At 52.2% G+C, this 26,489-nt stretch overlaps 1 protein-coding gene across 1 annotated transcript in view; it reads left to right on the top strand.

Moving 5' to 3' along the window:
* Window positions 1-26,187, top strand: part of FA2H (fatty acid 2-hydroxylase) — a 52,241-nt gene extending 26,054 nt beyond the window's left edge. The window contains exons 2-7 of the mRNA XM_029925321.1: window positions 955-1,047; window positions 12,220-12,362; window positions 13,165-13,271; window positions 21,208-21,380; window positions 22,830-23,082; window positions 25,151-26,187. Of these exons, the coding sequence (XP_029781181.1) occupies window positions 955-1,047; window positions 12,220-12,362; window positions 13,165-13,271; window positions 21,208-21,380; window positions 22,830-23,082; window positions 25,151-25,230 (849 nt within the window). The 3' untranslated portion in view covers window positions 25,231-26,187. The remainder of the gene's footprint in view (window positions 1-954; window positions 1,048-12,219; window positions 12,363-13,164; window positions 13,272-21,207; window positions 21,381-22,829; window positions 23,083-25,150) is intronic.
* The last annotated feature ends 302 nt before the right edge of the window (window positions 26,188-26,489 follow it).

The following is a 26,489-nucleotide window of genomic DNA, read 5'->3' on the forward strand; positions in this document are numbered from 1 at the left end:
TTTCCCCAGAAAATGCCAGCATCACTGTCACCACCAGGTTTTCTTGGTTCATTTGGAAGCAAAAATGTAAGAATTGTGCCAAAAGAAACCCCAGAGATCTGCTCCTCCAGTCTTTGCCAGTACCCTGCTTCCGGGGTCCCCACCGCCACCACCAGCACCACGCCTTGCTCTAGTCACAGGGCGTCTGAGCGCAGGCCTCCTGGTGGCAGTGCTCTCCCCACCTTTCTCCTGCCCTCTCCAGCCTCCCCACACCGCCCCCATGACGTCAGGGCCAGCTGCAGCCATGTGACTTTCCCAGTACATTCCACCATTCCATTTCCTTCTGACTTGGCCTCTCCGTGACTTCGATTTCACCTTGAGCCCATCTGGGCACCTGTCTGCCAGTTCTGGCCAATGTACAGCTGTTCACCCATACATGCGAGCTCCTAGAGGGACCTTCTTCCTCTCTGTGTTGCATTTCCTACGGGCACGTGGACCTAGATGCCCAGCTTGTGACCCACAGACTCTGGAATTACTGGGAAGGGAGGGAGGTGGGGTGGTCATTAGAATGGCACAGTGAGCCTGCCAGGGGCCCAAGGTGCCACCCTGTGCCTCCCTCTGCCTGACACCTGCCAGGGACCTAGAGAGAGACAGGCTGGCAGAAACCCCCTAGCCCACAACATACCCATGGATGGCTCTCACTTCCTACAGCCTCTCTGCCAGTGTTTTTTCTCTCCCATGTCTTTCTACCTCTTGTTCTAAAATTTTTTTTTTTAAGGAGAAGAAAAGAGCAGGGAATAACACAAGTAGTGTCTATATTTTCAAATGCACTCAGTGTCCTTGATTTCCACCCACCTGTCCCAGCAAGAGGCTCTCAGCACTGTGGGCTGCCTCGCTGCGGGGCAGCTCCCTGCACCCTTCCTCCCACCCCCCTCCCCTGCACTAGAGGTGATCGCCTGTATCTTCTCTCCCCAGGGCTCCGTGGAGAATGGGACTGTGGCCTCTGTGAACACTCAGAAGACAGACCCTTTGATGGAGCCAAAGCTCCAAGTGGTGGACTGGGACAAGGTAGCTGGCACAGGGCAGGGCTGGGTGATGACCGAGGGCTCCTGGGGCCAAGGCAAGAGTGTGTGGAGCCAAAGGCTGTGCTTATTTATGACATTTTCTGAGGAGGGTTGAGACGGGGAAGCTTGAAAGCAAACCAGAGCCGAGGTGGTGGTGGGTGTGGGGAAACTGCACACAAAGGGGATCTTCGCACCAAACACCCCAGAGGGTGGTCTCCCACAGAGCCTGGGGCTGAGGAGAACACAGTGACAAGTTCAGAAGGTCCAGACATACCCAGCTTGACCAGCCCGCAGGGCAGAGCTGCCCACAGGCACCAATAAAAACTCTCAAGACTCATCGCCCCTATGGGCTGTGGCGGGGAGACGGCTGGCACCATTTACGGCATCTTTCTGCAGCCCCCGATCCCTCCTGCGGTGACGAAGGAGAGCCCATATGCTGGTCTGGGGACTCCTGGGTGAGCTGGCCCATCACAGGTGGAGGTGAGGTCATTCAGCGGAGCAGTAGTAGAAGCAGCCCTGCCCGGGAGATCTGGGGGAAATAGACTTGAGCGCCATTTCCCTCCAGCCTGTGTTGTGGAACTGTCCCAGTCCTGGAATAGACACCACTGTGCACATCCATGAATGTCCCCTAGCGGTGCTGGACACCAGGGACAAGAGATGAACAGGACAGGCCCTGCTCCCAAGGAGCTCACGACCTGCTAGGGTGGACGGACCATGCCAGCCAACAGTTACAACACGGGGAGGTGTGAGAAGCGCACCCAGAGAGCACAGGTGGCCAGAGGTGGGGAGGATCCACAAGGCTGATTGTTTCCCGGGCCCCTTTCTGGATGCCAGGAACTCGGATACAGCTTCTGTCACATGCAGACTGCCACTGCCCTCGGAGGAGCCCGTCAGCCCGTGGCAAAGACGCCTCTCGGGTGTCTCCTCTGGAAGTTCTGGGGGCTTGGACTTGCTCTGCATGTGGGCCAGATGGGGGGACAGCCAGCTTGAATGGGAAGCTGTGAAGTCAGGGCCTCATTCTGGAAAAGGAGGCGCAGCAGAGGAGGGGAGGAGGGTGTGGGGATGAGGGCAGGCCTGGAGAGTGAGCTGCTGGTGGCCAGCTTAGGGCTCAGTGGCCAGTGGGGGGCACTGAAAGGAGCAATGAAGAGGGGGTGCTTGGGGCCCACGTCTGTGAGCTTGGCTTGGGGGATTGAATGTAGGAAAGACAATACCGTAAAGCGAGAGCCAACCAGGGCTGGATGCATATGGGCAGCCCCGCAGTGCAGTGGTAAGAAAGAACGATCCTGGAAAGGAGGGAACTGCCACGGAAGGCTGGCTGGGGACAGGACATTCTTTGGTTCTTTAAGTTTGTTTATTTCGAGAGACAGACAGAGAGACAGAAAGAGCCAGAGGGGGGAATGGGCAGAAAGAGGAATCCCATCCTAAGCAGGCTCCGCATGATGAGCCCAGAGCCCAATGGAGGGCTCAAACTCATGAACCAAACCTTGAGCACACAACCCGAGCTGAGGTCTGACGCTTAACCGACTGAGCCACCCAGACACCCCAGGGAACAAGGGGATTCTGTGTTGCCAGGCCTGCCCTGGGGAAGGGTCCTCTCGGTCTCTGCAGGCTGCAGGTTCAAGGCCGACTCCAGCCACGTCACTGTATGAGGCAGGGGGAGGGGAATCAAGCCCCGTTCCGCCATTGCACATGCCCGATCCCCACCAGAGTGGAAGAGAGCCCTCCCTCCTTCTTCCCCTCCCAGGGCCTGCTCCTGGCTCCTTGCCAGCCCAGCCTGACTCACTTTCCCCGCCCCTCTGTCATTCTCTTTCTGTACACTTTCTCTCTTCCTCCTTCCCCTGCTCCTCTGTCTCCTGGCTGAGAGAGGGCACGGAGCCCTGCTCTGGCAAGGGGCCCCCAGTCCCACTGGCGACATTGGGGTCAGCGTAAGAACTGGGCTTCCCAGGGAGAGTGAACAGTGCTTGGCTTGCTTTTACTTATTTTTTTTTTAAGTTTATGTATTTCTTTTGAGAGAGAGAGAGAGAGAGAAAACATGAGCTGAGGAGGGGCAGAGAGAGAGAGAGAGAGAGAGAGAATCCCAAGGAGGCTCAGCGTTGTCAGTGCAGAGCCCCACACGGGGTTAGATCTCATGAACCATGAGATCATGACCAGAGCTGACATCAAGAGTCAACGCTCAGCTGACTGAACCACCCAGGCACCCCACTTTTTCTTATTTTGCCTTCGTCTACCACATGGTCAATCCCAGTCCCGTTTGGTGGAGAGGGGAGGCTCAGAGAGCCGCCAAGCCCCTGGTCTGATTTAAACCCTACATCTGTTTCTGCCCCAGGCCAGGGGCTTGGGTGCATCCATTGGGTCTGGACCTTGAGGAGCTAGGGAGAGAGGCCAAGAGGGCAGTAGCTTTGCCTCAGCAGGGGGTCCCCGGGCCTAGATGGACTTGCACACCACTCCTGGGGCAGAAGGACTTGCCAAAGTTAACTCTGTGTTTTGAATCCAAGGGAGCCCCTATAGGGTCTGCTAAGGAGGGGAGTCTTCGCTTCCAGGGCCCAGCCTCCCCAGGCCTAGAAGCTGGAGGACAGAGTAGGCTATATTGGGAAGAGTGAGGGGAAACCGAGATGGGGGTACCAGGGCAAAGGTGGAAGGTTCTGAAAGGGCCAGGAAGCAAGCCCAAGGTGCCCCACCCGGCCTAGAGGTGCAATATCCTCTTGACTTTCAGGCTCTACATGGGATTTTACTGGAACAATTTCTAAATCATTCCTCGGATTACTCAGTCACACAGGACCCAGCTTCCTTGTGGGACAAGAAACCACACGGTAGCTCCTCACCCTAGCGTAGGCCCTACCTGTCTCTCTCTGTGTTCTGGAAGCCAGCCAGCCAGGAGCTGGTCCGGGTATGGGTGGCCGGAGCTGTTTTATTTGTTCCACTGGCTCTTTTCACTGCCCAACTGTTTCAGGCTCTCTGCACCCCCAGCCTCTCCCGCCCTTCCCACTTTGGGGTCCAGCCTCCCAGAAATCAGAACTGGTAGGATTTGAGGGATTTGCGAAAGTTCCCCACAGAGCCCCCTGGGCAGTGGAGTTAGCGCTGAATTAATGCTTCCTTTATTGAGCTCTTACCAGGTGCCAGAGACTGGGATGAACACTTTATATATATTGCCTATTATCTGATTTAATCATCTGATGCCAGGACAAGCGAGATAAGAATTAGAATGATCCTGATTTGGGGTCCTGGGTGGCTCAGTCAGTTAAGCATCCAGCTCTTGATTTCAGCTCAAGTCATGAATCTCACAGTTTGTGGGTTTGAGCCCTACATTGGGCTCTGCGGTGACAGTGTGCAGCCTATTTGGGATTCTGTCTCTTCCTCTCTCTCTGCCCCTCCCCTGGTCATGCTATCCTCTCTCTCTCTTTTTCTCTCTCTCTTTCAAAATAAATAAACTTAAAAAAATGATCCTGGTTTAACTAATGAGGAAGAGCTGACGTCTCCTGCCCCAAGTGACACTGCTGGTTCGCTTACTGGTCTTGCCCGTGGTTACTGCTGAGCCCCCTCCCCTGACCTGTCCCTTCTGTGTGCCCTGGACCCCTTCTACCCTGACAACTGGCCAAGAGTAAGGCCCTGAGGCCTGTACGGGGGAGGGGAGGAAAGAAGGGAGGGAGGAGGCGGAGGTGTAGTCTTCTTCCCCATCTTGCTGGGAGCTGAGCCAGAAGTGCTCTAGCTCCACAGGCTACCGGGGGTGAGGTCAGCTCTCTTCCCCTAAGAAACAGGTAGAACAATCCATCTAGGTGTGTTACAAAGCAATAAGCAGTGAGAGGCTCACTAACCCTAGGTCCCCTATACACAGATCCCCACACACGTAACCCTCCCTCCGCGTCAGGGGCTGCTCCGGGGCTCCCCAGGGCCTATGAAGATGTTGATGGTGGCTACATTGGTTAAACCTTTCAGGACCCCCAGAGAAGTCACTGAGAACTGGAGACAGTAGCCCCTAGATCTAGACAAGGGCACTCTTGACCAGCCCACATCTGGGGAAGGGTCAACCTCAACGCTGTGAGTGCAGACCTAGCTCACCTCCCACCACTCTGTCCCCTGGTCACCTTGGGTCTCCTTGAACCTCCTTTCTCACCTTGACCCTCCCCACGGTGGGCGTTGAGAAAGTCAGGCTGTCCAGAGAGACCCTCTGGAACCTCCCTAAGGCTGTTCCTATGGGGCCTGCATCTCCCAGGTCTTTTCCCTGCTCACCCACTTGCCCAGAGCTCCTGGCTCCTCTTCCAAAGTGCTCAGCAGTGCTAAAAAAAAAACAAAACAAAAAACCTGCCCCCAGAAAGAAATGAGGCAGGTGGGCTGGATGGGCACTTCCCTCTGTGTCCCTGAGAGGGCAGTGGACAGGGCTGGGAGACAGGAGATACACCCCAGACAGCCGAGGTCTGTGAATCCCTATGATGGAAGAAATTATCCCCACCCCATACTGTGTGGGACTGCCTAGGGGGTCTAGATGTAGGAAAGATCATAAGAAAGGGTAAAAGAAGAGCCTACCTCCCTTTGGAATGGGGGGGGGGCAGGCAGGTCCCCTCTGCTGTTCTTTAGTCCTGAGGATTGAGTTCCCACTGACTTTCTCTGTGACATGGCCAAACCTTCCCTCTCCCTGGGGTCTGGCCCTTCACCTCCTGCTCCCCAACCACTCTCATCTCTGAATCCTCGTGGGGGAAGCCTGAGGCCACCACTTCCCCTGGGTATAAGGAGGAGGTGAGTGGTCCAGAACTGCCTTTGTGGATTTGAACTTGTCTAACCCCCAGTTAGACTGTACAGGATAGGCCTCCAGCCACCCCCAAAGGCCTCTACGGGACCCTCAAAGCCTCTGTGCGGGGGAATTCACAGCCACAAGGGGTCTGAGCCAGCTGATATGAGGTCACCTGGCCCTGTGGTTGAGACCTCAGGCTCTGGAGCTGCCCTGGTGTGAGTGCAGGTCCCACCAGCAGGATCTGACCTCAGTCTCCTCACCTGTAAAATGGGGCCATCTCAGGCCCCAGCTCTCAAAATCACAGCTTATGAAGGACCTGTGACAAAGACAAAGAAATAGTGGCCAGGATTCTTGTAGAGCTTCTAGTCCTCACTCCCCTCCCCACTGGCCACTGCTGGTTGGAAGCCTATCCCCCACCTTCCTGGCTCAGAAGCCATCCGTGGAGCTACTAGCTCTGTGGTTTAAGTGGACATTTCTTTAAACAATTGCCTTAGGTTATGGCTGCAGAGGTGGGAGGAGCTCCTGGCATGGAGCAGCTGACCCCTCCCCCGCACATGTGCCCTGCCTGGGGAAGAGCGGATTCAGGCTTGTCACTCCTGAGCAGGGGCCGGCCCTGGGAAGAGTTCTATGCCACCAGACCCCTGTGCTGCCTGAGTGGAGGGGGACCTGGGGAGCAGAGGGGCCCCCTTCCAGCCCTGGCAGCACACAAGCCCTTTTCAGGCTCCCTCTGGGCAGCAGGCTGCCTTTTCCCCCTGCAGGCCTTGCAGCAGCTGCATTCCAGACCTAGCCCGGGAGCACCCGCCCCCTTCCTTGGGTCAGGGGCAGAGACAGGTGGGGGAAGGGCTTGGGACTCTGGGCCAAGCTGATTCTGATTTGCATGTGTTTTCTGGAGCCCAGCCTGTAGCTCAGGACTTTTGAGTCCATTAAATGACCCTCCCAACAAGCAGTTTCTGGGTACATCCTCACCCTCATCCATGCAGTCAGCTTTAGCTGGGCACCCCTGAGTGAATCACTTGCTGTCTCTGAGCATCAGGTTCCGCATTTGTAAAAGGGGGATTTGCTGTTGGGAAGGTTGCTATGGAAGCCCTCCCCGCCCCCACCCCCCCATGCCTGGGAGCTGGAGGTGTAGTCAGTGGTCTGTTCTCCCTGCCTTCTAGTACCATCCTCCCTTCTCAAGACCAGTTCCCAGCCAGCTACCATGTTGGAAATGGCCCAGTAAGTGAGAGGTGTTAGGACCCATCTGACACTTTCTCCAGCAGGGATCAGGGCTGGAAGAGAATTGAGGAAAGACACCCTGTCAGTGCATGTACATATAAATCAAGGTTGAGCATATGGTGATGTCCCAGCTCCTGGGAGATGATGTGGAGGTAATGGGGGGATGGGAGGGGCACCCCTACACCGGGACCGACCAATCCTATCTCAAGAGTCACTTGTACCCTCTGAGTTCAATGCCCTTACCCATAAAATGGGGAGGAGGGCAGCGGGCTTGGATTTCTGTACTTGCACGGAAGCCTCGCTTTACTTCCCCTGGAATAGTGGGCTGACGCTCCAGTAGTGGAAATATAGGTGTTGGCCACTGAGGACTGAGGGGAATGGAATGTTTGCAGAGAGGAAAATTAGCCTCCTTGGGATTCTTCCAGGGCAGTGCCTCCGCCCTCAGAGTGAAATGGCCCTCCCTGGCACCAAGGAGGGCTCCCTCACAGAGATGTACTGTGGGCTAGACATGGAGCCAGGCTTGAGGCCCTCCAAGGCCGGTGAGCAGGGCAGAGGCAGCCTTGTGACCAACTCTAGATAGCAAATCTGCCATTTGTACAGCGGCCATTGCCCACTGGCCTACCCAGGGAGGAACCAAAGTCATGTCCAAAAACTAGGTGGCCCACAGGACCTCAAACAAGAGATGCCCCTGTTGAAGGGGTGGGGGGCTGAGGGAGCCGGCCCTGTCTACCGCACCTGTAAATACCCAGCCCCCCACACCCGCTCTGTCCTTTTGTTCTGTTCCCTTTGCAGGGGGGTGTAAGATTCAGGCTAGATTCCCAGCTTGCTGCTCACCTAGACACTCTTCCTGTGTCTCAACTAAATTAAGCTTATAAATCCTCTACTATTTTCTACTTATTTTATAAAATAAGGGCAAAATGGATCAACAGGTAAAAATTTGCCGAAACCACTGCTAGGCTGAGAGAGAGGCCTGCCTGGCCACACCCTTGTGTTATATATAGCTAGAAACATTCATTGTCTGAGGTAGCTAAGTCTGAATTAAGTGTACAAATGAAACACATGCAAAAATGAAACATATGAAAACCAGGGGGTTCATTCAGGATAGGTGGTGATAGATTCAAGATGCATATTATCATCCTTAGGGCACAGCTGGGGGAAAAATACTAAAACATAGCTAAAAAGCCAATAGATATTATAGCATATTTTAAAATACTTGATTCATGTAAAAAAGACAAGAAAGGAAAGTGGAGGAGTCAAATAGAAAACAAATAGCAAGGTAGTAGACCTACCCACCCCCCAGCATTAAACGTTAATGGACTAAACACTCCAATTAAGAGTCAGAGATTGTCTGACTAGATAAAAAAGCAAGACTCAATGATATGCTGTCTGCAAGAGATGCACTTTAATGTTTATTTTTGTAGAAGGAGAGAGACAGAGCATGAACAGGGGAAGAGAGAGAGAAAGAGGAAGACACAGGATCCAAAGCAGGCTCCAGGCTCTTAGCTGTCAGCACAGAGCCTGATGCAGGGCTCAAACCCACAAACTGTGAGATCATGACCTGAGCTGAAGTCGGACGCTTAACCAGCTGAGCCACCCAGGCGCCCCAAGAGATGGCCTTTAAATGTAAAGACATATGCAAGAGGAAAGTAAAAGGGTAGGAAAAGACAGACCGTGCAAACACCAAGCATAAAAAAGCCCAGTGTGACTCTTAAAATCATACAAAAGTGGGCTTCAGATAAGGGATCAAGGTGGGTATTTCCCAATGATAAAGGAGCCAACTCATAAAAAACCTTGGGCAAGTTACCCAGCTTCGAACCCAGCTTCATTTCCCATCTCCAAAATAACAATAATAATAGTCGGTACCCAGTTAGGGGTATGGCAAGGATCAAACTATTTAACTCATGTAAGGCATTTAGAACCATGCTCAGTACATGACAAATACACAAATGACAAATGCTCTGTGACTGTTAGTTCTAAGGTTATTGCAATTGGGACAAAGCCTCAAGCTCTCGCCGTGACCCTGGCTTGGCTTCCTCTGAGGTGGGGCTCTGAAGGCTGCTGCAAGATAAGGTGTAAACAAAAGCCACTAGCTGGTTCCTCCAGTTCTTTTCCCTGGAGGTAATGGGGGTGTGTGTGTGTGTGTGTGTGTGTGTGTGTGTGTGTGTGTGTAGAGAGAGACCTGAGGCAGAAAGAAGAAAGGAGACAGTGTGCACCCAATGAATCTATTTGCTGCTAGAACCAAGGGAGAAAGTCAGGGAGACATGGGAAGGGAGCTGGACAAGGTGACTGCCAAGTAGAACTGGTGCTGGATGGATGGCTACAGGCTGACCTAAGTCATCTTCTAGCCTGAGAAGCAGGAAGGCAGCTACCACCTGGGAATTACCAAGTTCACATGGCAGGAACCACAAAGGTTCGGGGCCTTCCCCCCCCCCCCCCCACCCGTCACAGAAACACTGCCCAGTAAATCAGTAAATTCCCTTCCGGCAGTGAGGCCGACGCCCCTGCTCCAAGGCTGTGATAACGGGACTAGTTTCACCTCTGGCAGGGCTGAGATCTGCTGAAACCACACCAGCTTTGTCACGGAGGCCTGTGCAAGGGTGACAGTCAGCCAGGGATTCGGGAAAGCAGGTCTCGGAATCACTGTGACTCCTTGTCCCAGGCTCCAGTGCCCTTCCTCCATGTACACGCTCTTTCACTTTCCTGACACTGCGTCCCTTCAGCAGCTGCCTAACTCCCTTATATTGGAGATTTACTGACACCCACCATGCACTGACCTCTCCTACGGTGGGTGGAAGGCCAGGGCACACCCAGCTATATAGATGCGAGAGCCTAGGGCTCCAGAAAGTAAAGCCCCTTGCCCATGGCTGAAATACATGGCTGGCTGTGAAAGTGGTCTCTCACCACAAGTTCATTGTTCCTTACAATTTGGCTTACTGATTTTGGTCTAGATTAATCTTCAATACATGGACTCCTCAGAAATCTTCAAGGACTTTGCATTTCCTAGAGCTGCAACTTCCAAGCTTTTTTAATCTTGCATCCCTATGAGTAAAACATTCAGGGCACATTCTCTCTTACATGTCTATTTTCATTATTTGCTTGTGCTAATGTATTCTTGTATTAGAAAATACCTATATGTGGTTTAAAGATGAGATAAATGTATCACAGATAAAGAGTCTCTAAGATTTTCTCCCTGCATCTGTGGACCAGCCTTGAGTACCCCCAGGGGTTGCATACGTCCCCACCTTGGACACAGCTGGCCAGGAGGATGAAGTGCCAACTCCTGGGCCTGGTACGAGGTGTTGTCATCCACAACTGTCAGCAGATTTCTTCCTACTGCCCTGCAGATTGGTGTCAAGGTGCCAGATGGGCCACGGTCATTCTCAACACCACATCTCCTGCTGCACCCTTCCCCTCTTCTTTCTAAGTCCTCCGTGCTTTGTGAGCTCTAACCCAAACCCTAGGTTTTCTGCAAAGCCTTTCTCTTCTACCCTGGACCCAGGCATTGGTACCAATCATTCTGCCTTCTGATCTCAGTCTGCTTGCATCACCGCTAAACTATCTCACACGGCGTGTTTTATCTTGCCAAATACTTTATGCAGGTATCATTACTTCCATCTCATAGGCCCAGAGAAGTCAAGTAATTTGCCTAAAGTCACACAGGAAGTGATGGAGCCAGGAATTGTATGTAGGCCTGACTCTAGAGTCAACTCTTATTTAGCACTAAGCTATATAAAGCAAAAATGTTTTTTTATGTTTCATTTATTTTTCCCAGCTGCTTACATAAAAATATATACACATATGAAATATCAAGCAAATTTGTGAATGAATGATAGTTCGAATGGGTGAATGGATGAGTCATCCAGGCCAACATCAAGAAGAAAGCCCATGGTAAAAAGGAAAAGGCCTATTTTATTACTAGTATAGGTCTTTTTTAAATTTTTAAATGTTTATTTTTGAGAGAGAGACAGAACATGAGTGCGGGGAGGGACAGACAGAGAGGGAGACACAGAATCAGAAGCAGGCTCCAGCCTCTGAGCTGTCAGCACAGAACGTGACACGGGGCTCAAACTTGTGAACTGAGAGATAATGACCTGAGCTGAAGTCAGACGCTTAACCAACTGAGCCACCCAGGTGCCCCACTAGTACAGTTTTTTTTTGTTTTGTTTTTTATTGTTTGTTTTTGTTTTTGCAGGGACCAAACATTTTCTCTAGCTAACCTCATAAAAATGCAGACTTTATATGCCTATCATAGATTTTATTTTCCATCCGTATCTAAGTTTATGCCTACAACATGACCATGGGTTTGAGGGACTGAAGCTAGATTTGGAAGGTAATTCATGCATCATTTGCTACAATGTTACATCAAGTGGTCATACTCAAAATGTGCCAAGAAATGAAAATTACAGCGGAGAAGAGCAAAGATGAATAGAAAGCTTAGGGTCTCTCTCCATACCAAAATCTCATTCCAGCTTCCTGCTTCAGCGCTGCTGTCCTGTCAGAAAAGACCTGTGTTGGTTGCTAGCCATGACCTTCAAAATAGTGTCCAATGGCCTTGACCTTTTGTGAGGTTTACTTGGTGGCTTACCATAAAGGCTCCAAGCCACTCTTGTCCCAATGGGTGCAGAGTTCCAAAGTTAATGCTGGAGAATTCCAACAGCATGTCACCTCCTGTTCATCAATGTGCAGGCCTGGATCCTAAACATTCACAGTGCGGGTGTGGATCCTCACAGCCGTGACCTCAGGATGCTGCTGCACTTTTTGCCCCACCTTCAGCTGAGAGTGCAGGCCTGTTGTCTGAGGCTCCTATACCTAAAGAGTCCTGGGCAAGACCTCAGTCTTCAGGTGTGGCTGAATCTGGGTGTTTAGGTGTTACCACCCAGATTCGGTGTTTCTATCTCCTAGTTGATCATCCTCTGTGTTGACTGAGTCCTCAAGTAGGCTCTGCTAGCAACACCAGGGTCTTACCATGCAAGCTTAGCAACCTCAACACGAAGAAAAGGTATCTGACAGTCCATTGCACCAGCTTAGGTCATGAACCTGTCCTGGATCCCGTTTCTGTGACTGGGAGACGGAGATGAGTGGCCTGGTCAGTTCTAGGATCACTGAGGTGGAGGAGTGGATACAGATCATGCGAGCTTAGGTGGAGGATGGGGATCGGGATATTGTGACCAGGAAATGGGAGAGTGAATGTGCACAGGTGTGAATATCAAGTCCACTTGACTTTGTATCTTGCAGGATTTGGTAGACTGGCGGAAGCCCCTGCTGTGGCAGGTAGGCCACTTGGGAGAGAAGTATGATGAGTGGGTCCACCAGCCAGTGACCAGGCCCATCCGCCTCTTCCACTCCGACCTCATCGAGGCCCTCTCCAAGACTGCCTGGTGAGCCCTGCTCTGGGCCCATGGTGGGCTGTCCCTCTCTCCTGATGCTGCCAGTCAGATACAGAAGGGGAAGGGACAGTTGGGTCCCTCCCCAGAGCTGTCCTGTAAAGTCTTGGGGATAGTGGAACATGCTATAGACACAATCCATTCCTGTGCATGGTTTGTCCCTTGAGTGAGTGACAACCTAACATGTAGCCAGAAACCACTTTAGATGTCACCTCATTCTTTTTTTTTAAAGTTTATTTCTTTATTTTGAGAGTGAGCATGAGTGGGGGAGGGGCACACAGACGGGAGCAGAGAGAGAGAGACTCCCAAGCAGGCTCCATGCTAAGCCCGACACCATGTTTGATCCCACAACCATGAGATCATGATCTGAGCCGAAACTGAGTCGGATGTTTAACCAATTGAGCCACCCAGCCTCCCAAACCCTGTCCTATTCCAGACTCTTAGGAAGGTTTTCCAGCCTAGAAAGCCCATGGGAACAGTTTTGCCTGCAATTGGCTCCTTTGCCACAAGAGGTCAGTATCAATCCAGCTGCACAGAGCCTGGCCACAGGGATGCAGTTCTTCTCTGCCAGTAACTCATTTCAGAGACGGAAAGAGAGAGGCTCTAAGCCTCTCTCTTCTTTTCTTCTCCCAGTCCCCAAAGCAGTATCCCTTTGGCCCTATGTCTCCATGTGCTTTCCTCACATGCTTTGGTATGATTTACTCCTTCCTTTAGTTGAGAGATGCATCTCTGGGGACGCAGAACCCTGTTGAGCCCCTGTGCATGTATTTCTCTTACCCTGTGGCTCCACCTGCAGGTACAGTGTCCCCATCATCTGGACACCCCTGGTGCTGTACCTCAGCTGGTCCTACTACCGAATCTTTGCCCAGGGCAACGTTCAACTCTTTGCTTCCTTCACCACAGGTAACGTTGGTTCCTTCTTGATATGCTCCCCTGGCTCCTGGAGGCAGGAGATTTCAGTGGTGTCTCTGGTCCTGAGTTTCTAAGAACACAGAATCCCAAACCACATCACAGACATTTATAAATGAGACCTCTCTGTAGCAAGAGACTCAAAGAAAAACATCAGGCTCCCCCCACCCCATCCCCAAATGGATAAAGAAAAAAAACCCTCAGCAACATGTGAGCAGAAACTAAATTATTTCATCAGGAGGCAAAGCAATGAAGGAGAGGGCTTCTTGCTGACTATAATACTAGAAAATGTATGACTTGGGATTGTCAAAGCGACCAAAGAAAATCATTTTACTAGGTGCACAGCTGAGAGCTTAACTCAAAATGCCCCGCTGAACACAGCACAGATTAGAGCCTGGAAGAGAGAGATCTGGGAGTGTCCTACAGTGTCTCCTGGGCAAAGGCTCATGCCACAGAACCTCCGACTTGGAGTACCAGCCCCACTAACCACTACCAGACACCCACCGCATGCCAGGCCTAGTGTTTTCAGGGACCACGGCACTGAATGCTCCCAGCATCCCTGTAAGAAAGGTACTATCATCATGCCCTTTTAGAGATGAGGACATTGTCCCTCAGAAAAGTCAAGTGAGTGATTCAGGGTCACATGGCTAGGATGTGGATGTCAGGTGCCCCCCAGCTTTGGGGATCAGGGACAGAGGGGAGGGCTGATGTGAGGCAACTTCCCAAGAGCCTATGGGACCGAGTCTCTAAGGTTTGGCGGTGTTCACTTCTGCCAGCTGCCTCCCAAGCTTACTGCCTACCTTGTGCCTCCAGAAACGTACCACCTGCACAGATGGTCCTGTGTCCTGGCACAGCCTGCCTCAGGGAGGTGCTAGCATCTGGCAGGTGGCTCAGACCCAGGCAAGGTTAGGGGACAGGCAGGGGAGGGGTGCTGGGAGCGGGTGAGGCAAGCTTTCCTCTCCTGATCACACGTCTCACATTCCTGATTATGAGCCTGCAGAGCCTCCCTCTCTCTGCCAGACCCAGGCTCCTTCTCGCCACACTCCAGGGTTGCTTCCCAGCCCATGGCTGCTGGGGGAACAAATTGCAGGCCCGAATGGTTTCGGTGAGAGGGGCCCTGGCCACAGTGATGGGAGCCTCAGTTTTCCCAGCTGGCCCAGGTTGGGACAGGGGATGAACAGGCTACAGGAAGTCCTCCTGAGTCCCAAACTGCTCCCGGTCACCAAGGGTTAATATGCACGCGCCACATGCCAAGGTTACCCTTTTCTGCCCACGCTGAATAGCTCAGGCACAGCACAGGGCTTGTTGCTCCGAAGGCCCGCTCACTGAATCGCCCACTGTCCGGCCGGCGCTCCCCTAACAATGAGCAACAGTGGCAGGGCCGCCAGGACTGGCAGCCGGAGGGGGCAAGGGATGCCGGAGCTTTGGCCCAGGTCCCTCTGCAGGATTCCTCCAGAGATGCCACTCGGTACCAGCTCCGGCCTGATGGGCCGACAGGGTGATGCTGGGGTGAGGGGGCGGGCAGAGACTTGACCTATAGGAGGGGACTCTTCTGCGTGGCAGGGAGGGTGATCTGAGGGCTTGGTCTGAACGCAGACCTCTGCAGAGAGCTGAGATGTGCTAATAGAGGTCCAGTGTAGAGTCTGTGACCACTGCTGCCAGTGGTGACGACATGGAAGAGATGTGTCCACATCCCTCCCTCATCCCCCAGCTCGTCAGGCAAGACACAGGCCACCGGCAGAGAAACTAAGAGCCAGAAAAATGAAGCAAGGCAATGTCCCAGTGCAGCTGGTAGACGGAGGGCCCTGGAATAGAGGCAGAAGACTCGGGACGCCCAGAGGCAGTGGGACCTGAACAGAGACACCAGTGCAATGCTGAGATTCCTAGATCCATGGATGAGAATGCTCTGAAGGACAGAGGGGTTCTGGAAACTTCGGATGGCCCCTAGAACTGTTCTTGGGAGCAGATGACACTGAGCGCTGAGCCAGGACCATTGCTCAGCAGCACCCCAGGTGGCGATGAAGGCCTCCAATGGGCTCTGCTGTGAGAGCCTGAGCCATGGTCAAGACCAAAGTTCGTGGCCACAGGATGTTCCTGTGTGTCCAGTCCTCTCCCTGGTGACAGGAGGGCTAAGCAGCAAAGCGGGCTCCTGCACTCTAGGCAGGAGGAGGCAGGGGGCTGGCGAACTCCTTCTTCAACCAGGGACCTTCCAGACCTCTACAAGGAGAATCAAGAGAAGATGGGTACAGTAGGCCCACAACTTAGAACTTAGATGTATTTTGCCTCACATTTAAATGTGAATGGTCCCACTTAAAAAGTATAGTAGCTAAATAAATAAATATTATAGTAGCTACTTATTTATTATATATGAGGAGCATTATATTATCAGTATTACTGATATAATGATATATTATTCTTACTATGTAATACCTGTGTTTATCATATAATTAGGTGTTCCATTCCCTCCGTCCTAACAACAGCCTTTCATGATGGGTAGGATATTTTAACGTTGAGAAAACAGCGAGGTAGGTGGTGCAGGGCCAGGATCTGCAGCCAGCTCTGCAAAGTTAAAGCCCACGCCCTCTGTACTTCAGCAGTGAGTTTTGAAGGACCCGAGGTGTCAGGGCCTCCCTGGAAGCAGGGCTCCTCACCCACCGCAGCAGCGCGGCCAAGGCCAGGCGGCCACGGGCAGAGTGTTACACAAGCACCTCATACCAAATGTGGATGCGGCTTAGGTGGACGTGCTGACAAATTTCCACCCACTGAGCCACCACAGTGGGTCAGTAACCTGCAGAGCTCAGGTCAGGACCAAGCGGACCGAGGGGAAGCCAGCCTTACAGTGCCAGTTTATGGGAGAGCTGGCTCTACACCACCGCTCTGTGGCTGGTAGGCCCTGGGGAGGGGGAGGGGTTACAAAAAGCCACTGCTCCCTCCCCACCACCAGTGAGCCAGCAGTCATCAATACATCCCATCTGAGAAGATTTCAAGCCTCCTCATAATTATTGCCCACCCTTCCCGCCATCCCTCAGCCCAGTCTGGCACAAAAGGTCCGGTTCACGTTAGTCTTTCATTGTTTTGTCAGAGTGGGGCTGGGCCTAGATTCTGTTCCAAAGAGCAGAAGCTCACCTCCTCCTCCCTGCCTTCCTGGGCTTTCTTCCTCCCTCAGCTGCCACCTGTGGCCATCCACACTTCCTTAAACAGAACCAGAAGCTGCCTTCCTCATGGCCCTGGTTCTGCCCTTAGAAAGCCACAGATCAAACCTCCTCTGGGTACAGCCCTTCAGAGGGGCTTGCATCCACCCACCCATCCCTCAACAAGTGTCCGAGCACCTGCCGCGTTAAGCACTAGAGATATAAAATGAAAGGCCTCCCCTGCCCATAAAATGGGGGCAAATGGTAAAACCCGCAAGCCGCCGTGCAGCATGAGAGCTGTGATATGAAGGGCGGGCAGGAGCTTCGAATCCCGCCCAGGTGGGGACGGAGGGGTCTGCGGAGGATTCTTGCAGGAGACAAGAGGACTGAGTCTCCAAGAATAAGGGAGCAGGGAGGGAATCCCAGTGAAGAAAATGTGAACAAAATTGGGGGTGAGGTGAGGAGCAGGGAGGACACGGTAAATCGCAGGAGCCCCAGTTTGGCTTTGATTTGGCAACAGGGCCCCGAGGCAGGGATGTGGCTAGCTGCACGGGTCTCAAGGGACTCTGGGTGTCTCTCTGCGAACTTGCACTTTACCTAAAAGTAATGAGGTGCCATAGAAGGGTTTGAACAGTGCATGGAGGCAGGGGACTGGCACGGGAGCCCGATGCCGGCACTGGGTAACAGGTGATAAGGCGGTAGGGATTAAGAACAAAGAACTGACCAGAGAGAGATACTTTTTGTAAAAATTGAGATGAGGTTCACATAACATAAAATTAACCATTTTAAAGTGAGCAATTCAGAGGCATTTAGTACATTTACAGCATTGTGCAACTGCCACCTCTCTCTAGTTCCAGAATATTCTCATCACCCCAAAAGGAAGTCCCATTGTTCTCCATTTCCCACCCCGCAGCCCCTGACAGCCACCAAATCTACCTTCTTTCTCTACACGTTTGCCACTTCTAGACATTCCGTACAAATGGAATCACACCAAACATGGGCTTTTGTGTCTGGTTTCTTTTGCTTTGCCAAGAGATGTTAAAGAAGGGGAGCCTAAAGGGCCTGGTGCCTTGGTGGATGCAAGAGAAAGGGAGAAGTTAAGCCTTTGTCGTGTGTGGTGGATATCGGAACCCCTGGCAGAGGAGAGAAGCATTGTGGGTGATGGGTTGGGCTGGAAGAAGAGGAGGAGGCCACTGTTGACTTTGGGGGCCTGTGGGCAGCCATGTGGAGGTCCCCTGTAGCAAGTGGCTGTCTGGGGCTGGGGTAGAGTGTGGGCCGGGGGAGAGGGGATGTGGCTGACTTCCCAGAGCAAGCAGAGAGTGTGTGGAGAGTAGAGGGGCAAGGCTTTGACACTGGGGGCTGAGGCAGCGTTTTCATGATGGAACCCACAAGGTCATCTAGACAAGAGGAGAAAAGCCAAGTGACCCAGCAGACAGGGAGAGGAGCTGTGCGTGTATTCTAACCATACTGGTCGTAGATTCTTCGAGATATTCCAAGAAGCTGTGGACTCACTTTTCTGAAAAATCATACGAAGAGGCATCATTTGGGTTACCATTTCAGGAGCTTCACAGACACCCTGGAATCCAGCTGAGGACTTGGGGCATCCATCAACCTCCTGTTAGGAGCCCACGGGGTTCCAGATTCAGGGAGAGACTGGTCACTAATATCATATGCCACAGCCAAGTGTGGGATGAATTGAAAAGCTTGCTAGATCTGGCAAGAAGTACATCGTGAATCGCCTTTACAGTTCTAGTGGCTGGGAGCAGAAGACAGACGGTAGGGATTTGAGAATCAAATGGGAAGCAAACAAGGAGAGCTATGAGCCGAATCTGCCTTTTCTGTAGGCTTGGCTATGAAGGGACAGAGTTTACGATGGGAAAGTCCACTGGAGAAGAAGTTGAAGATTCCCAGAGAGGGGTTGGTTGGGAGGGAGGGGTTCAGGGAGGAAGCCAGCCAGCTGTGACCTCCGCACTCCCTAGTGGGTTGAGCCTGGCAAGTAACTTAAGTTGTTTGTATCTCCATATCCTGCCTCATATGGACGATGCTGGGCTTCCCTCATAAGGCTGCAGTGAAGGGAAACGTGAAGTAATCCATGTAAATCACTTAAATGGTACTTGGCATGTAGGTTCTGATCATTATACCCCTGCTGTTACTATTATTACCACCACCCAGTACCCGCGTGCCTGGGTGCATATCTCTTCCCTGAGGAGCAGGGTTCCAGGGTGGCGGCAGAATTGGATATGGTCAAAGGTGGAAGGGAGGGAGTGGAGGAAGTCTAAAGTAGGAGGCTTAGGTGAATGGAGCAGGGAATGTTTGAGAGCAGCAGGGAGGGATCTAAGCCTTGAGACAGAAGGTGCCAGACGTGGCCACACAGCTCTCCCTCGGTGCTCAGCAGCTTGCATAATGGGGAGGACAGGCAGGTTCTCGTCCTGGGCTGAGGGGTCATGGGGATGGGTAAGGGAGATGGAGAAAAGATCAAGAGAGATGGGTTATCTTTGGGAAACAATTCGGTGGTTCCTCAAAAGAGCAAGCATAGTTAACACTATGACCCAATGCCTCAGTCCTAGGTTTATCCCCAGGACAACTAAAACCATGCCCACACGGATATTTGTCCATGAATGCTCATGGAAGCTTTATTCATCACAGCCCCAAACAGAAATAACCCGGATGTTCGTCAGCTGATGAATGGATAGACAGAGGTGGTCTGTCCACACCATGGAAAAATATTCAGGAAGGAAGGAAGGAAATCCTGGTACATGCTACAACATGGATGAACCTTTTTAAAAAATGTTTATTTATTTCTGATGGGGGATGAGCAGCAGAGAGAAAGACAGACAGAGGATCCAAAGCAGGTTCTGTGCTGTCAGCAGTGAGCTCAACACGGCACTGGAACTCATGAACTGTGAGATCATGACCTGAGCCAAAGTCAGACGCTCAGCCAACTGAGCCATCCAGGTGCCTGTATTTATTTTATTTTTGAGAGAGAGATGGCAAGAGCAAGAGAGGGGCAGACAGAGAGGGAAATAGAGAAACCCAAGCAGGCTCTGTGCTGTCAGCAGAGAGCCTGATGCAGGGCTCAATCCTATGCACGGTGAAATTAATACCTGAGCAAAAATCAAGAGACAGACACTCAACCAAATGAGCCACCCAGGAACCCCACATGGATGAATCTTCAAAATAGTATATGTAAAAGGAGCCAGTCATAAAAGACCACGTATTTTATGAGTCCATTTATATGAACTGTCCAGAATAGGCAAATCCATAGACAGAAGGTAGATTTGTGGTTTCCACGGGCCGAGAAACAGCAGCGGTGCGACAGTAAGTGGGCAGTGACGGCAGTGGATACAGGGTTTCCTTTGGAGGTGATAAACATGTTCTAAAATTGACTGGTGAGGGTGGCACAATCCTGAATACACTAAAAACCACTGACTTGTACACTTTAAGTGGGTGGATTGTATGGTATGTGAGTTACATTTCAATAAGGCTGTTATTTTTAAAAAGGGAGAGGAAGTCTGGCCAAAGCAGTAGCTTGTAGAGAAAAGTAAAGCTAAGAGGGTAAGGAGAGGCATGGAGAAAACAGGGAACAGAGCTGATGTCACATGAAGTCAAAGAATGAATGGGGAAAGGAAAGGAGACCCGCAGGGGCTGCCGGCTGGGTGTTGAGAACTCACACCTGGTGACAGTTACATCTCTGCTGTCTTCTGTCCCCAGGCTAATCATCTTCAGTTTTGTCGTGTCTCTCTCACGTGCTGTGACTTTAGGTCTTGTCTGTTAAGATTTCTCTGCTTGGGTTTCCTGTCCCTCCTGCCCTACCCCCGCCCCCCACTACCAATCCCTGGTTGTTAACAATTTTCATCAGCAACCTCCTGGCTTTTCAGGCTTAATAGGGGTTGTCCCTTATGCCACTGAAGCAAAGGCACCCTTCCCAGAAAGGTCAGCCATTTGGATGGCTCTGACCAAACATCACAGCCTGGGTGGCTTATAAAATACAGGAATTTGTTGCTCATAGTTCCAAAGACTTAAAGTCCCAGATCAGGATGCCAGCTTGGTCGAGTGAGGGCCCCCCTTGCAGGTCCCAGATGTCTTGTAGTTTCCTCACATGGCCAAAAACGGAAGCAGCTCCGTGTGGTCTCTGTTCTTCTTCTTCTTTTTCTTTCCTTTTTTTTTTTTTTTTAACATTTATTTATATTTGAGAGAGACAGAGCACGAGCAGAGTAGGGGCAGAGAGAGAGGGAGACACAGAATCCAAAGCAGGCTCCAGGCTCTGAGCCGTCAGCACAGAGCCCGACACAGGGCTCAAACCCACAAACCATGAGATCATGACCTAAGCCAAAATTGGATGCTTAACCAACTGAGCCACGCAGGCACCCCACAGTCTCTTTTATGAGGACACTAGTCCTGTTCATGGCTCCCCCTTCACGACCCAGTCACCTCCCAATACCATCACATTGGCAGTGAAGTTTCTCATAAGAATTTAGGGGGACACATTCAGACCATAGCACCAGAGAAATTTCCAGCACTGTCAACAGCTTCTCCCCTCAGTCCCCCTAAGGAAGATCTCAGACCTCTGGCCAGCAGCCTCATTGTGCCCCAAGAGGACCCCTCCGAGCCCCGTGGAGATCCTCACAGCCTCCTTCCCAGTTTGACCCAAGAGCCCCATCAGTGAGGCCCGGCCCCATAGCTGTTGGATGGAGAGCAGCAGCCCCCAAGGTGACGGGAGAGGGCACGACAGGTGCCACCAGGCCTCCCCGCCCGCTGCGACTGTCTGTCCTGACTGCCTCTGTCCGGCCATTCTGCAGAGTACTCGGTGGCCATGCCTAAGTCCGTGTTCCCAGGCTTCTTCGTGCTGGGGCTGCTCCTCTGGAGCCTCATAGAGTACCTCATCCACCGCTTCCTGTTCCACATGAAGCCCCCTGGGGACAGCTATTACCTCATCCTGCTGCACTTCGTCCTGCACGGCCAGCACCACAAGGTGAGCGGGGCAGGCTCCCACCTGGGGCCTGGCAACTGTGACCCACTCGGGGGAACTGCTGATCTTTCCGGGACTCAGGCTGGGAATAAGCGGCCATCGGGGCAGTCGATGCTGCTCAGAGGGGTGACTGGGTCCTAATTGGAAGAGGGTGTGGACAGAGTGAGCATGCATGTCTGCACACCATCATTATTAACACCAGGCACGCTGCCGCTGCATTTCAGCTGTCATCTTAAATCCTCACAGCGACTCCTTCCTTCCTTCCTTCCTTCCTTCCTTCCTTCCTTCCTTCCTTCCTTCCTTCCTTCAGTAGATGTTCACGGAGTGCTCAGTACATGCGGACACTGTTCTAGACACCACTGAATAAAATAGTAAAAATTCACCGTCCTGGTGGAGGTTCCTTGAGGATGGTGCTGCAGTTCTCCCCATTCCACAGAGCCGCAAACTGAGGCTTAGGAAATTAAGAAACTGAAGCTCTTGTCCAAAGTCACACCTGGTACAGCCAGGATGTTGGGCCCCATTCTGTGAACCCCAGAGTCTGTGCTCTCAACCATCCACCACCCTGGGGTGCTTCAGGGACAGCAGGTCATCCAGAGGCCAGGAGTCGAAGCCAAGGCTGCCCGAGGATGCTACACCCCTGGCTGCCTGTCTGTTCCTGCGCTGTGCTGGTCTCAGCCTGTCCCAGGACATCCTGTTCTTTTCTCCCTCTCCTTTCCCTCCCTTCCTGCCTTTTTCTTCCAGGAGCTGGACCTGCGCTGGGGGAGGCTCACACCCGCACATTGCTCTAGGGCTGTCACCTGCTTTCTGTCTCTCTTCTCCAGCCCAGGGAGGGTCTGTCCCTTCTCAGAGCACTCACAAGCAGTCTCTAAAACCTTCCCTCTCTGCCAGGCCCTTGGCTGTTGAACTCCAGAGTCTCAGGCTTGGCTCTCTTACCTGGATCACTGTGACCTCGGCCCCTTGGAACAAAGAGGGGCTTTCATTAGGATGTGGGGATGGGGAGACCTACGGGAGCCACTAACACTTCCGGTGCCCTGTGAACCTGCATTAACCTCTTCTTGCTGGTGCGCTGGCCTCCCAGACACCGTCCGGCCTCCGTCCAGGCCGCCTGCCTGGCATTTCGTGGCCAGGCTCCTCTCTAGCACCTAACAAATTCCCGAGCCAAAGTGGCCCCGTGAGCCGAGAGCATGCCACTTGCAGCACATCCGCCACCGTGTTCGTGGACAGGTTTCCAGGGCCCGCCCTGGCTTCAAAATTGGGAGCAGGACAGTCTCTCAAGGGCTTTCAAGCATGGTGGCCTGCCCTCCCCAAAGCCACCAAAGGTGCCAAGCCCGCCTGACAGGTGGCTGCCGCCTCGCCGGACCGGGCAGGCCGCCCTGCCCTGTCCTCTGCTGTGCCGTGACCTCGGTCAGGCGGGCCGGCCGTCTGCTGACGCCTGAGCCTCTCCATCCGCAGGCACCCTTCGATGAGTCCCGCCTGGTCTTCCCCCCTGTGCCCGCGTCTCTGGCCATTGCCTTCTTCTACATGTGCCTGCAGCTCCTCCTGCCCGAGGCGGTGGGGGGCACCGTGTTCGCTGGCGGCCTCCTGGGCTACATCCTCTACGACATGACACATTACTACCTGCACTTCGGCTCACCGCACAAGGGCTCCTACCTGTACAGCATGAAGGCCCACCACGTCAAGCATCACTTTGCACATCAGAAGTCAGGTGAGGCCGCCACCCCCCAGCCTCCCTCGTTTGTTCTCCTATTTATCTGAGCCCCTACCAAGGGCCGCTACCGTTCTGGATATGGGGATACACTGCAAGGCAAGCCTGGGGGGTCCTACCTATCACTGGGGACAAACAAGAAAATCGGTAAATAGCAAAGATAATTTTAGACAGTGCTAAGTGCCACAAAGAAAAGAAACCAACAAGATGTGGAGGAGGGTCTGACTCTGTCTAATAAAATATAACGCAAGTCACAGATGTGATTTAAAATTTTCTAGTAGCCATGTTAACAAGTAAAATTAAACAGATATAGTTAGTTTTAATAATATATTTTGGGGGCGCCTGCGTGGCTCAGTCAGTTAAGTATCTGATTTTGGCTCAGGTCATGATCTTGAAGTTCATGAGTTACAAATCCCACGACAGGCTGTGTGCTTACAGCTCAGAGCCTGGAACGTGCTTCAGATTCTATGTCTCCATCTCTCTGCTCCCCCTCCTCAGGCTCTGTCTCTGTCTCTGTCTCTCTCCCTCTCAAAAATAAAGAAACATTAAAAAAAAAAAAAAAACAACTAAGCCAAAGCCAGATGCTTAACTGACTGAGCCACCCCAGTGCCCCTCATTAGAAATACTTGATCTAAATATAGATATATATTTATAGATATAAAGATATATATTTAATTGACTATTTGAAAAAGAAGATTCATATTATGTGAGTTGTCCTAAACATGCCTAAAAGTTTCCCAGTAGCTCAGGGCTTCTGGGTGCCTCAATTGATTGAACAACCAACTCTTGATCTTGGCTCAGGGCGTGATCTCAATTTGTGAGCTTGAGCCCAGAGCCAGGCTTCATGCTTATAGTGCAGAGCCTGCTTGGGATTCTCTCTCTCACTCCTTCTGTCTCCCTCCCAAAATAAATAAATAGGGGTGCCCGGATGGCTCAGTTGGTTAAGTGTCTGACTCTTGATTTCAGCTCAGGTCGTGATCTCACAATTTGGGAAATCAAGGCCCATGTGGGGTTCTGCACTGACAGCAGGGAACCTGCTTGGGATTCTCTCTCTGCCTGCCTGCCTCTCTCTCTCTCTCTCTCTCTCTCTCTCTGTCTCTCAAAATAAATAAATAAATTTAAAAAGTAAATTAATTTAAAAAGTTTGCCAGTAACTCAATCAACTATACATTTTTAAGTTGGAATTAAAGTTAATTATAATAAAATGAAATTAAAACTTTTAAAAAAGTGGGGGTAAGGCCAGCACTTGGGTGGCTCAGTCGGTTAAGCATCTGACTTCAGCTCAGGTCATGATCTTGCAGCTTGTGGGTTCGAATCCCACGTCAGGATCTGCACTGACAGCCAGAGCCTGGGGCCTGCTTCAGATTCTGTGTCTCCCTCTCTCTCTGCCCCTCCTCTGCTGGTGCTCTGTCTCGGTCTCTCTTCCTCTCAAAGATAAACAAACATTTTTTAACACTTAAAAAATAAAATAAAAGTAAAGTAAAGTAAAATTAAATGAAATTAGGAATTGAGTGCCTCCATAGCTCTAGCCACGTTCTCAGTGCTCAGTTCTCAGTGCTCAGCAGCCACACGGGCCAGTGGCTACCATGTTGGATGGCACTTCGCAGGTAAAGTGGTCCAGGAAGGTATCATTGCAGAGGTGCCTTTACAGCTGAGGTGTAAGCTAAGAGAGGCCAGCATCCAATGTGTGGGGAAAGAACACCTCAGGAGCAACAGGTGCAAAGCCTCTGTTCCAGCCTCTGCAGGAAGAATGAACTTGGCATCTGCAAAGAGAAGGAAGAAGCTGATGTATGAGACGGGGGGAAGAGGTTCAGGCAGGGGGCAGGCTCTCCAGAAACTCAGGCTGGATAAGGAACGTGGGTTTATTCCGAGGGCATTCTTGGGAGACTAGAAACACAAGTACTCTGCTCTTGACCTCTGCCAGGATGGCCCTGAGAGCTGGGAAGACCAGCAGGGATAGATGGTCAAACCTGCCTGCGTTCTAGCCCTCCCCAGGCTCCCTTCCCATGGAAATTTCTCCCACGCCTCACTGGTCCCTCATCTTCTGCCCATGTGTCTCCCTCTCTAGGATTTGGCATCAGCACTAAATTTTGGGATCACTTCTTCCACACCCTAATGCCGGAAGAATCCCACCTGAAGATGCAGTGACAACTCCCAACCCCGCCATCCTGCCCTCAGCCCAGCCATGGCCCGTGCCTCACCCCTACCCTTCACCCAGACCCTGCAAAGAAGGTTTGCTTGGCCAGGCAGGAGAGGCTTTGTCCAGCCTTTGGGCTTGGTGGGGGCGTGCTGGGGAGGCCTGGAAGACTCAGACAGACCCTAAGACTGCCCTCCTGACCCACCGCGGGAGGGTCATGTCCACTAGGCAGTCAAGTGGCTCTCAGGGACGAGCCTTTTCCTAGAGCATCCTGGACCCTCCTTTAGCATCCCTGCCCAGAGCCTTAGTCCACAGGACTACTTCAGGACTGGGCAAGGGGGAATTTCCCAAGGGGAATGAAGGAAACTGACCCCTAGGGCCAGGCCTGTGACCCACCTTTGTCTTAGCACCTTGGGCTCCCTGGGAGACAACCCCCCCATTGGAGGAGCTGCTGGTGTTAAAAGCCAAGAGTGGTGTGTTGGCCCGTGGTCCTCATCTTCCTCCCCTTCCCTTCCTGGGGAGGGCGCGGTGGCTCTGGCTGTTCTCCTGATGAGTGGAGAACACTGAGGTGGATGAAGGGCTCTCACAAAGAGAGAGACAATATGATGCCTCCCACAGGCCACCTCCAGACCCAGGACAGTGCCTTTGTCCCCTGCGAATCACAAATGCCAGGTGTACCACCAGATGCCTCAGGCGGCTGGCGGGAGCCCAGACCCCTTTCTTGAAGAGCCGCCAGCTTCTCTAGCTGCCTCCCCACCTGCCTTCAGAATCACAAAGCTTTTCCCCCAAGGGAGGCTGACGAGGCCTCTCTGTGGGCAGGAGCCCCAGCCCACCTCTGGCTGTTCTTGACCTCCCCCGGTCACAGGCCGGCCTCTGCCGCCTCACTCAGGACCCTTCCAGCCAGCCCCTCCTTGTGCCAAGAAGGAGCCTTCATGCGGTGCCTTATCCCCCCCCCCCCCCGCCACTGCCTCCCTGCCCCTCCCCCCCAGCAGATGAGGTTCCCACCCCTCTTCCTCATAACCAAAACCCTCACTGCTCACGAGAGGGTCTTATTTATAAACTATATAAATGCCCTGCCCTGAGTCTGGCCCCCCGCCGAGTAGCTGCTCAGATTGCCCCACCTACTCCTACCTGTCAAGCTTATGTAAAAAAATTTTGTCCTATTTTTGTTCCCTTCTTACCCACAAACCGTTACTACTTGAAACTTTGTAGAATCTCGAGGAGTGTAAAGGCTAAAGAGAAGCATCGTGAGGGATCCTGTGATTTGTAC

This window comes from Suricata suricatta, chromosome 16 (genome assembly GCF_006229205.1).
Source record: "Suricata suricatta isolate VVHF042 chromosome 16, meerkat_22Aug2017_6uvM2_HiC, whole genome shotgun sequence".
NCBI lineage: Eukaryota > Metazoa > Chordata > Mammalia > Carnivora > Herpestidae > Suricata > Suricata suricatta.